The sequence below is a fragment of the Perognathus longimembris genome, chromosome 24 (genome assembly GCF_023159225.1).
Source record: "Perognathus longimembris pacificus isolate PPM17 chromosome 24, ASM2315922v1, whole genome shotgun sequence".
NCBI lineage: Eukaryota > Metazoa > Chordata > Mammalia > Rodentia > Heteromyidae > Perognathus > Perognathus longimembris.
In genome coordinates this window covers 7204784-7217315 of record NC_063184.1, presented here as the reverse complement: position 1 = coordinate 7217315, position 12532 = coordinate 7204784, and the positions used below count along the sequence as shown (strand labels likewise).

The window sequence follows — 12532 nt, the reverse complement described above, 5'->3', positions numbered from 1 at the left end:
TAGACTGACTGCTCTTGCTTGGGACAGGCATCCTCTCTTGGCCAAACAGAAAGGTATCATAAAAGGCTAAGTTGTCCTGAAGAGGAGCGTGTGGATGGCAGTCACTTAGCAAATGATCTCTTGCTCTCTAGTGCTAATGAATAGTGGGAATTTAATGTTAGGATACAAATTGTAAAAAATAAATCCTTCAATGAGGCTAGAAATAGAAAACTCGCTGAACAGTTTGGCCTGATTTATTTTCATTGCTATTCTTGGGTGCCATGAAGGAATTAAGAGAAAATTTCCTTAAGAAATTTTAGTTTGGAGCTAGGAATATGGCCTAGTGGCAAGAATGCTTGCCTCGTTTACATGAAGCCCTGGGTTCAATTCCCCAGCACCACATACACAGAAAACGGCCAGAAGTGGCACTGTGGCTCAAGTGGCAGAGTGCTAGCCTTGAGCAAAAAGAAGCCAGGGACAGTGCTCAGGCCCTGAGTCCAAGCCCCAGGACTGGCAAAAAAAAATTAAAATAATAAAATGAACTGGAATACTACTGCTTTAAAGAAAAGAAATTTTAATTTGTAATGGCTTGAGTCATGGCATTAGATCCTAAAGCACTAGACTGGAAGTCAGGACCTGCAATCAGTTCTCACATTCATCTCGGCCTACATGACATATGTGAATAAACTGCTTGTGCCTCACTTTACCTCCTTGCAAATGAGATAAAACTTAACTTTTCCTATTTGACATATGCAGGATGAGTAAGGTTAGACACATGATGGTACCTGAACCTTTATGAAGAAAGAAGCACGTGAAAATCTTGGTAATTATTATTTCTTTTCTAAAGACTTCTTACTAAGTTAACAAATGAATAGTGGGCTGGGTGTTGGTGGCTCACACCTTTAATCCTAGCTACTCAGGAGGCTGAGTTCTGAGGATCATGGTTCAAAGACAGCCTGGGCAGGAAAGCCCATGAGACCCTTATCTCCAATGAACCACCAGAAAACCAGAAGTGGTGCTATGGTTCAAGTGGCAGAGTACTGGCCTTCAGCTGAAGAGCTCAGGAACAGCTCCCAGGCACAAAGTTCAAGCCCCACAACCGACAAAAGAAAAAAATAAAAGAATAGTGGTTTTAAGTTTTTTTTTTTATTTCTTTCAAGGATAACATATTCTCCAATTTCTTAATCCCTTTCTCATAATGTCCTTGTCATGTGTCTGTACAAAGACAGTACATGGCACATAGCAGAACAATTACATCTTATCTATTGTAAAAACAGTTTCATCTGGGTGCCAATGGCTCACACCTGTAATCCTAGATACCCAGGAGGCTGATATGTGAGAATCACAGGAAATTCCATGAGTTTCCTATTGCCACTTAACCATCAAAAAGCCAGAAGTGGAGCTGTGGCTCAAGTGGTAGAGTGCTAGCCTTGAGCAAAAAAAATCTTAGAGCCAGCTGGGGATATGGCCTAGTGGCAAGAGTGCTTGCCTTGTATACATGAGGCCCTGGGTTCAATTCCCCAGCACCACATATACAGAAAACGGCCAGAGGTGGCGCTGTGGCTCAAGTGGCAGAGTGCTAGCCTTGAGCAAAAAGAAGCCAGGGACAGTGCTCAGGCCCTGAGTCCAAGGGCCAGGACTGGCCAAAAAAAAAAAAAAAAAACAACAACAGATTAAGCCCTAACTCCTTTGGGCTGGGCATATGGCCTAGTGGCAAGAGTGCCTGCCTCATATACATGAGGCCCTGGGTTCGATTCCCCAGCACCACATACACAGAAAATGGCCAGAGGTGGCACTGTGGCTCAAGTGGCAGAGTGCTAGCCCAAGCCAGGGACAGTGCTCAGCCCCTGAATCCAAGCCCCAGGACTGGCAAAAAAAAATCTTAGGGACAGCACCTAGGCTCTGAGTCCAAGCTCCAGAACTGGAAAAACAAACAGATCTGCAGGTTTGCAGATGCTTAAAAAATTGACCTACTTCCTTCCTTTACTCCTAATAGAGACTCTCTTGCTTGAAGCGCATGAAATAGTACATCACCTAGGAATATAAGGAAAATGAAAATTTGGGGCCCTGGAAAATTGGTCATTGTATGTGTTTGTAAAAATAGGGAAGAGGATGGTGGCCATTAAGAGTAATCTGATGTTTAATAGATGTGTGATTCCCAAGGACAGAAAGTGGACATCAGGATCACTAGGGAGTTATCTAAATTTCTAGGTTTTACTTTCCAAGACTCAAACCTAGGAGCTGATGAAGGAGGTTAAGAACGCAGAACACTTTGTTCTTCTGTGGATCCTGGTTTTCAGCCACTTTTGAGAATCACTGATGGTGTAGAAAAACATGGCAGGATTTGTGTGTGTGTGGTTTTTGAATTTGGAGTGGTGGTGGTAGGACGGTTGTACCGATCCTGAGGCATGAACTCGGCTGGGTACTGTTCCTGAGCTTCTTTTGCTCAAGGCTAGCCATCTACCACATGTGCCACAGTTCTACTTCCAACTTTTTGATGCTTAGGTGAAGGTAGGAGTCTCATAGATTTGCTACCCTGACTGGCTTTGAGCTGTGGCCCAAAAATCTCAGCCTCTTGAGTTGCTAGTGTTACAGGGGTGAACCACTTGCACCTGGCCGACAGAAAGTTTTGATGTAGCTCAACAAGTGAATCACATGATATTTTTCAAAGTGGTGTGAACTGGGGAAACTCACACCCAGAGAAGATAGCTGGGATGAGATGATCAAAATTCTGATCTTTCAGAATGACAAATAACTTTGAATTGTGTGAATAGGGACATGCTTGTTTTTGTGTTTGCTTTTATTTCTAAAGTGTTTTTTTTGTTGAGGATATATTACTTTTATAATAATAGATTTTACCGTGGGCTGGGAATATGGCCTAGTGGCAAGAGTGCTTGCCTTGTATACATGAAGATCTGGGTTCGATTCCCCAGCACCACATATGCAGAAAACGGCCAGAAGTGGCGCTGTGGCTCAAGTGGCAGAGTACTAGCCTTGAGCAAAAAAAAAAAGAAGTCAGGGACAATGCTGGCCCTGAGTCCAAGCCCCAGGACTGGCCAAAAAGAAAAAAAAAATAGATTTTACCAAGAAAGCATTGAGCTCGCTCAAGATTGAGAAGACTTAGAGGCAGTTATGTTTTTGACCTACAAAAGACGAAAACAAAAACAAGAAAACATTGAGCATAGGCTTGATGTATAGGACAAATAGATTTTTCTTTAATTTCCCTTTTATTCAGTATAGGAATTGAGCTCAGGGCCTCAGACAAGTGTTATATGCTGGGAATTATGCTCCTACCCTTTTTGCTTTAGTTGTTTTGCAGGTAGGGAAATCTCTAACATGCCTGGGACCACACTACAAGCTTCCTACCTATATTACCACATAGCTGTGATTACGGTGTACACCACCTTGCTTGCCTGCTTTTTTTTTTTTTTAATGAGAGGATACTCGTAAAGGAGTGTGAGAATAACATTTATTTTTCTGTTTTAAAAAAGTTACAAATTCTTTGAAAACACCAAAAAATGGCCATCTTAACACAAATTAAGTCTTAGTCAACATTTGTTTCCTTTACTTTGACAAGACTGGAAATATATCAATGTTTACAAAAACACTAATCAGTAAGTAACTTTATCTTTGGTGGAGAGAGAAAAGCCATTTGGGTACAAAAATAGATCTTCTATCCAATTTGTATTTTAAGCTGTGTCTCAAGAATCATGCTTATTCCTTCTTAAAGATCCTCTTGGCTTCTACTCCTTCATATTTATAAGTCTGGAAAGCACAAACAAACAAAAGAATTCTCTATTAAAATATAAACCTAAGACAAATATTAACATTGGAGCTTTGAATGTGTCTACACTACGTTTTTCTTACACTTGCTAGGAAGATTTCATGCATACACTGGAACTCCTATTAAAAATTTTGCTTGGTAGCCAATTACATTTGTAGTTAAAATAGGTGTTGCTATGGCACACACACACACACAGGTACATAGCTAATTCTTTTCCATAACTATGCATGAAAAGTTTCTATTTTTCTAAAGCAGTGCTCGTGATAAGAACAAAAGTAACTGTCTATTCACTAATTCTAGAATTCAGCCATGACAAAATCATTGCTGTTGTGTCATTTCTTTCTGCTTCTGGAAAGCCATTATAAATCGTTCCTCACAGCTCACCTGGACTAGCTCACTGCCCATGATTTCTCGAACGGTATACAGCTCCTTCTCGTTGTCTACGCGTTTGAAGTTTCCAATAAGTTTGTTTCCTTCAATGGTCCAGCTCCCCTACACAGCAATGATAATATGGCATTTGTTAGTGTCACAAGCATGTTAGGTCTTCTGTTGAGTTACACACACACACATACACACACACACACACAATTTTTCATTTAACCTTCACATTGGCCCTGTGAAATGATACTGTTGCTTCCATTTTACAGCCAAGGAAACAGGTGCAGAGTAATTTATTTAAAGCCACTGAGCCAGTATGCCAGGTTTCAGACCATGTATTGAGACCATTCTGCATAACTTCCTCCATAATCACCACATGCTGGGGTTTTCTTTTTTTGTGGGGGGGGGGGGGCAGCGGTGGTGTTTGTTTCAAATAGTGCTGATCCTGAATATTGAACTCTGGGCCTGGTCACTGTCCCTGAGCTTTTGTGTTGAAGGCTAGCACTCTACCACTTGAACCACAACTCCATCTCCAGCTTTTGGTGGTTTCTTAGAGAGAAGAGTCTCATGTGTTTTCCTGCCCTGGCTGGCTTTGATTCTCAAATCTCAGCCTCCTGTGTTGCTGGGATTACAGGCTAGGGAGCCACTAGCACCCAGCACATGTGCTGAGTCTTAAGATGGATGAGTGAAATCACTGAGGAAACAACAGTCAAATAGTCATTGTGAGTGTATATAATATAGAAATGCTGAAGCTATTTTTTTTTTGCCAGTCCTGGGGCTTGAACTCAGGGCCTGAGCACTGTCCCTGGCTTCTTTTCGCTCAAAGCTAGCACTCTTCCACTTGAGCCATAGTGCCACTTCTGGCTTTTTCTGTTTATGTGGTAATGGGGAATGGAACCCAGGGCCTCATGCATGCTAAGCAAGCACTTTACCACTAGGCCACATTCCCAGGCTTAAATTTTTTTTAATAAAAATAAATTTAAAATAATTTTAAATGACTTGCTAAAGATTTGCATCTTTTTTTTCTTTCTGCCTGGGCATTGTCCCTGAGCTCCTTTTGCTCAAGGCTAGCACTCTACCACTTGAGCCACAGTGCCACTTCTGCTTTTTCTATAATTAATTGGATATAAGAGTCTTATGGACTTTCCTGCTCAAAGTGGCTTTGAACTGGGATTCTTAAGCTAGGATTAGAGGCATGAGTCACTAGGGCCTGGCAATAGTTTGTATCTTAAACATGTAAAAGATACTTCCCACTGGCCTACAGTATAGCATTAGATCTTTGCACTTGGTTATTCATTAACTTATTACTGAACTTATTACTTGAACACATATTAAATATTATATGCAGGTTATGGTTACATAAAAAGCTTCTACCTTCTCCCTCAACCCCCCCCCCAACCTCTAGTCAGTGATTCGTCCCTGTAATTCTAGCTACTCAGTTTGTTGAAATGTGAGGATCATGATTCAAAGCCTGCCCAAGCAATAAAGTTTATGAGACTCTTAGCCCCAGTTAACCAGCAAAAAGCAGGAAGTGGAGCAGTGGCTTAAGTGCTAGGGGCCAGCCTTGAGCAGCTTAGGCTCTGACTTCAATCCCCAGGACCGATACACACACATACTCCTTACAGTGAGTTCAGTTCCATCTGCTAGGCTGTAATTAAAAATGACACCAAGTTCAAAAACAATTTCAATGCTTCGAAAAGTACTTGATTCTTTGACTGTGAATTTATTTCCTTCCTGTGTAATTGTCAGCTTTAAATTGTCATGAGCTGCAAGCTTCCTTTTCACCATGTTGATACCTATAAAGGGAAAGAAATGGAGAACATAAACTTTAAAATGCCACTGAATGTCAGTGTTCTGAGTTGTGTTTTACTTGTTGAAGTGTATTTTGAGAGTGGAGAGGAAGCCTGAATAGTATTGCTTTTGCCTCAGCTCTAGATAGATTTTTGAGGAAAATTACAGCTCAGTTGGATCAGAACTGATTCCAGATGATCTTCCGAAGTAATCCTCCTAGATAGTGGAGTAATTTTAATAACTACTAGCAAATTGGCCGAAGGCTGGTGGCTCATGGCTGTAATATAGATACTCAGGAGGCTGAGATCTGAAGATCCTGCTTTGAAGCCAGCCAGGGCGGAAAAGTTTGTGAGGCTCATCTTCAATTAATTATTTTACAGAGATGGAGCAGAGGGACACAGCCTTCCTGCGGGCTTGGAGACTGTGTGTTAGAGCTGGGACAGGAGCTGGGTTTTATGAGGTCTGAGCAAGGAGGCAGAGGTTAATGAAAGAGCCTCTAGGTCAAGGGAGATGGGCGGGGGGGGGGGGGTCATCTGGGCCCACAACGAAAAGTTTACAAACTTAGATAGATTGCCCTGCTGGAGTCAGGCCATCTGCACTTATCTTTGGTGGCTTGCCTGGTATCTCTGTGCACCTAGAAAAACATATTCCATCTTTGGATACATAAAAAGAATGGGCTGAGAGGGGAGAAACATGGACTAATGAGAACAAAGCAGATTCCCAGCAGTACTCTGTGCCTCAAATGGTAGAAAGTCAGCCTTTAGCCAATCAAGAGTGTAAAGCCCTAAGTTCAAGCCCGGGTGTCAGCAAACTTTTTGTTTCAGTATAAAATAAATCAAATTTCATGAGAGCCAACTGAAGTAGTAAAAGGTATGTTCATTTATTTATAAAGTGACACCACTCCTTCTGCATATTTACTATGCTCTTTTCTTAATACCACTTTTCTGTCCATGTACTCGCTCTTATGAGTGCTGGAATTGCAGACAGGGGCTACTATACCCAACTTGATTTTAAAATTTCACAATTATCTGCTTTTTGAGGAATTTCTAACTGACTCCAAACAGAAAAAATAGTAAATTTTATGGGCAAATTCATTATTACATGAACATACAAATTCCATAACCTTAACCTCTGGCATACTAAAGCAACATGCTATAATTCATGCAGATTTTTAGTTAGGGGAAATGACAGATATGTTTGCCCAACTTTTACAATGTATGAACTACCAGAATATTATTGCACACTTATAAAAGTTAAATTAAACTTCTAACGAAGTACATAGATTTGTGAGGTTGTTCCTGAATGTTTTCTAAGACAGAGAAGAGAATAAAATTGAATTTATCTAAATTGAATTTTTATAGAGCACATTTATTCTAACAGTGTTTGCTTTCCCATTCCCTATAAGTCATTGTTTTAAAAATCTGGACATTTTCACTACATACTACCATTTTGTTTCTCTAAGCAAACAAAAATATCAGTTTTCAATTTCATAGGTACAACCAGAAGTTAAAGAGTGAATGAGGGCTGGGAATATGGCCTAGTGGCAAGAGTACTTGCCTCGTATACATGAAGCCCTGGGTTTGATTCCCCAGCACCACATGTATAGAAAATGGCCATAAGTGGAGCTGTAGCTCAAGTGGTAGAGTGCTAGCCTTGAGCAAAAAGAAGCCAGGGACAGTGCTCAGGCTCTGAGTCCAAGGGCCAGGACTGGCCAAAAAAAAAAGGCAGGCACTGGTGGCTCATGTCTGTAATCCTAGCTACTCAGGAGGCTGAGATCTGAAGATTGAGAGTCAACGCCAATCTAGGCAGAAAAGTCCGTGAGACTCTTAGGTACATTTATCTACCCAAATAAACTACACCCCCCCCCCAAAAAAAAAAACCAACAAGAAGTGGAACTATAGTTCAAGTGATAGAGCACTGGCCTTGAGCACAAAAGCTCAGGGATAATGCCCAGGCCCTGAGTTCAAGCCGCAAGACTATCACCACAAAAACAAACCAACAACAAGAATGAAGGAAACCAATCTGTATATGTCTGGTTGCATTTCAGAGGTACTGGAAAAATCTTACCTTCCCCTAAAGAAATAGGGCACTCTTCCTAATACAAGAGGTGAGAAGATGGTTTGCCCTCCTCTCCTCAGAACCAAGACAGTACAGATGCTTACTACATCTGAAGTCAGTCCCTAATGTTGGACAACTGCGAGGAATGCAAAGAGAGAGCCAGCAAAGATGAAAGTCCTTACCCATTTTTTCCATGAACTTGTCATAGTTTTCACTCCGGTCTACCTTCCAGCTGCCGTCAAAAGCCATGGTCTCAGTTGCATCAACCTTTAGGCAAACTGATTCTGTCCTGTCCTCAGAAGGGAATTTATTCTGTTTCTTATCTTAGATCCAACTTCATATTATGATGTGGAAGTTTAAAGTTCAAGAGGTTACCTAACTACTTTTATGCCAAGATACTTGAGTTTTCTTTTTGTATAATTTACAACTTCTGGGATGCAGCTGAGCTAAAACTGGATAAGGATACTTCTATTTGAAACTACAGTTTGAGAGAACATATATGTTAAGAATTAAAACACACATTTCCAACACAGTTTTGTACATACAAGTTAGAAGTACATAGTGTATTGGAGCAAACAGAACTCATCTGGAACATGACACTGTTATTGACCTGTCTTTTTATTTTACAGTAGCAGTTACTTACTTGGTAAAGCACAACTTTAGGTCAAACAACAATTAAAACCTTAAAGTCAGCATCATTATTGAGGCTGAATTTTTATTTCCATTTTGAGGTTTATAAAAATTATTTTATTGATTTAAAATAAAATAACATCAAATTCAAAATATGGATGATTTGTTAATATGTTTATTATTTTGGGATTCTGGTTCTGGGGCTTGAACTCAGGGGCCTGGGCACTGTCACTGAGCTTTTCAAAGCTAGTGTTCTGCCACTTGAGTAACAACTTTACTTCTTTTGGTAGTTAATTGGAGATAAGAGTTTCACAGACTTTCATACCTGTGCTGGCTTTGAACTGTAATCCTCAGATCTCAGACTTCTGAGTAGTTAGGATTACAGGCATGAGCCATCAGTGCCCATCTTGGGTAACGCAAAAGCCCTGAGAAAGAATCAGCATTAAACATTCCACACTCCGAAAGAACAAAAACCTACCATTAGCCATTCCTTTGTTTGAATCTCATCCTCCTCTCCCTCATCCCTGAAGGTAGCAAGTGTGAAGCCATAGCTCAGTGTTTGTAGGTGGAGAGAGAGGGTGAGTGGAAAACTGAATGGAGAAGGTCATTCCTTTCCCTTTCTTAACTGCCATCTTGCAAACTGGGACATTGGAAACTTGAACTAAGTATGAAGTATGCAGTCTTGAATTTTAACTGATCTTAATTTGTTAATTGTTGGGAAGAGACTATTCTTCTGCGTGACTATGTCCCAGGGGACATCTCATTAATGAAGGTCAGAAGTGATGCTTTACATTCTGCCCAAGATTTCAGCCAGTCCTATGTGGAGCTGCATCTACCATGTTGGTTTATCCCAAATTTAACCATGGGGGACAGAATCATGTTTTCAAATGTTGTGTGCATTGGGCACTCTTCTTTCTGTTTTTATCAAGAAATCACATTAAAAAGGAGACTACTGCTGGCCGGGCAACGGTGGCTCACACCTGAAATCCTAAGGACTAAGGAGGCTGAGATATGAGAATCACACCTAAAAGCCAGCCCAGATAGAAAAGTCCATGAGACTCTTCTCTCCAATTAGCCACCAAAAAGGACAGAAGTACCACTGTGATTCAAGTGGTAAGGAACTAGCTTTGAGTGAAAAAAACTCACCCAGGCCTTGAGTTCAAGCCCCAGAACTGACAATAAATTAGTAAATAAATAATAAACCTGCCTTATACTAGCTCTATCATTTTATTGAAAAAAAAAAAAAAGAAAGGCTTTCAAGACCCATGGGGGAAAAACAGTTTTTGGCAGTCCTATATATTCATAACTTTAGCCTTCGTATATTTGGCTACCTGGTGTTTGTCTCTCTCCCTTTTCCCTAAGATTAATGAAACATTAATTGGGAACCATCCCTCCTATGCATTGAATTGGAAGGGGAATAGAAAGAGTTTATGATCATTCTATAGCCTTTGACTGAATAGTTTCAGAGAATCCATCAATCCTGGATGATGGGTCCAGTCGTCTAGATTTGAAAACTAGGAGTATCTGCTCACTGACATTAAAAAAACATATATGGCCTAGTGAACGCAAAGCCTCACATTCTCACTCAGCTTGTATGCTCAAGACTGGTGCTCTACCACCTGAGCCACAGCTCCACTTCCAGCTTTCTTTCTTTTTTTTTCAGGAAGAGCATAATTTGTTGGAGATAGACTATTTCGGACTTCCCTGCCCAAACTGGCTTCAAACCCAATCCTCAGATCTCAGCTTCCTGAGTAGCTATAATTATAAGCATGAGCCACCAGCACAGGACTGAGAATTTATAATGTTTTAGGTGGTTTGATCACCTCAGAATGCCCTAAAATGCTATTTACTACTCATGACATATAAAAAATAATCCATTAGAAAAAAATTCCTTCTCCTCATACAGTAATCCTAAAAATCTATTCATTTGCAATGCAACTTGAACATTCTTTTGCCCTTGTTAGTTATGTCTCCAGACTTCATGATAATATCCCCTGCTTATCATGAATGAAAGGCCAACCTTGTCTTCTGAGCTATGTACAGAGACCTTTATCCCCAGAAGGGCTGTCGGACTCAGCCTTGCAGTTCAAAGGCCTGAAACAACAGAATGGGCATGCAGATGACTGGGAATGCAAGCAGGTTAAGATGAGTAGGATATACAGGAAGGAATGGAAAAAAGAATGGATGTAAATAGTGATTAGGGAAGCCAGGATAAGGAACATGAGTTGTACTTTCTCTTGGAGAAACAGGAAAGCCATCAACTGGAGTTTCAGCTGATTCCTTTTTTTTTTTTTTTTTTTTTTTTTGCCAGTCCTGAGCCTTGGACTCAGGGCCTGAGCACTGTCCCTGGCTTCTTTTTGCTCAAGGCTAGCAGTCTGCCACTTGAGCCACAGCACAACTTCTGGCCGTTTTCTGTATATGTGGTGCTGGGGAATCGAACCCAGGGCCTCATGTATACAAGGCAAGCACTCTTGCCACTAGGCCATATCCCCAGCCCAGCTGATTCCTTTTTTTCTTGACCACCTCAGTGGTGATGTGGATGGCAGAGTCCCCAGAGTTTGTCCTGAACCTGCATCTGCACTTTCATGCAAACTCCCCAAACCACAGGACTTTTCAGTGAAGTATGCTAGAAAAACAGGAATAAAACCGTCAGGCTGTCTCCATGTTATCGCTGTCTGTGGGGAAAAGGTTATATTGGGCTATAGATTCATATTATCTTTTCTAGATAGAGGGCAGGTAAGTGATAAGAACTAGAGTACAACCAGGGTGCCTGTGGCTCATGCCTCGAATCCTGGCTACTAAGGAGCCTGAGATCTGAGGACTGCAGCCCAAAGCCAGACTAGGCAGACAAATCCAAGAGACTCTTTGTGCCAATTAACCACCAAAAAAATTCAAGTGGCTCAAGTGGTAGAGTGCTAGCCTTGAGCACAAAAGCTCAAAGCGCCACACCCCAAGTTAAAGCTCTAGGACACCACACACACACACACACACACACACACACACACACACACACACACTACACGTCCTATTTTTTTTTAATCCCAAGTTCAGATTTTATAAATCAAAGAAAAGCAGAGGGCTGGGAATGTAACTTAGTTGTAGTGTGCTTGCTTAGCATTAATGAAGCCCTGGGTTTAATTCCTCAGTACCACATAAACAGAAAAGGCTGGAAGCAGCACTGTGGCTCAAGTGGTAAAGTGCTGGCCTTGAGCAAAAGGAGTTCAAGGAAAGTGCCCAGTGCCTGAGTTCAAGCCCCAGGACTGGCAAAAAAAGAAAAAAAAAAAAAAGAAAATCCAAGGTCTTTGAGAGAAGCATTAGAGGGCCAGGTAGAACAGGTAACAGTAAAGTTTGGAAGTTACTGACCAAACCCTAGCAGCAAATGAAGACTGAAGAGCATTCTAAAGTTTGCCAATAAAGTGCAGTCAGTTCTGTTTTAATAGTTAGCTTCTAGATTTTAGAAAATTTTAGCACCTGTTCAGTTGTGTTGTAGATTTTATTTTATTTTTTAATTAAAATTTTTTGCCAGTCCTGGGGCTTATACTCGGGCTCTGAGCACTATCCCTGGCTTCTTTTTGCTCAAGGCTAGCAGTCTGCCACTTGAGCCATAGCACCACTTCTGGCCGTTTTCTCTATATGTGGTGCTTGGGAATAGAACCCAGGGCTTCATGTATACGAGGCAAGCACTCTTGACACTAAGGCCATATTCCCAGCCCATGTTGTAGATTTTATACCTGAACTAATTGGACAATTTTCTTTCAAAAAGGCAATAGAAGAGCCAAGTATGATGACTCATGCCTGTAATCCTATCTCCTTAGAGAGATTGTGGTTCAGAACAAGCCTAGGCAAGAAAGGTTGTGAAACTTTTATCTACAGTTAAGCACCAAAATAATCCAGGCTCTGAGTTCAAGCTCC

At 41.0% G+C, this 12532-nt stretch overlaps 1 protein-coding gene across 1 annotated transcript; it reads right to left on the bottom strand.

Annotated features, from left to right (window-relative positions):
• Positions 1-3506: 3506 nt before the first annotated feature.
• Positions 3507-8239, bottom strand: Fabp2 (fatty acid binding protein 2). The gene is made up of 4 exons (XM_048333674.1): positions 8173-8239; positions 5765-5937; positions 4148-4255; positions 3507-3744 (listed from the first exon to the last, which is right to left on the bottom strand). The coding sequence occupies exons 1-4, from the start codon at positions 8237-8239 to the stop codon at positions 3694-3696; spliced, it is 399 nt and encodes a 132-aa protein (XP_048189631.1). The 3' UTR covers positions 3507-3693.
• Between the last annotated feature and the right edge of the window lie 4293 nt (positions 8240-12532).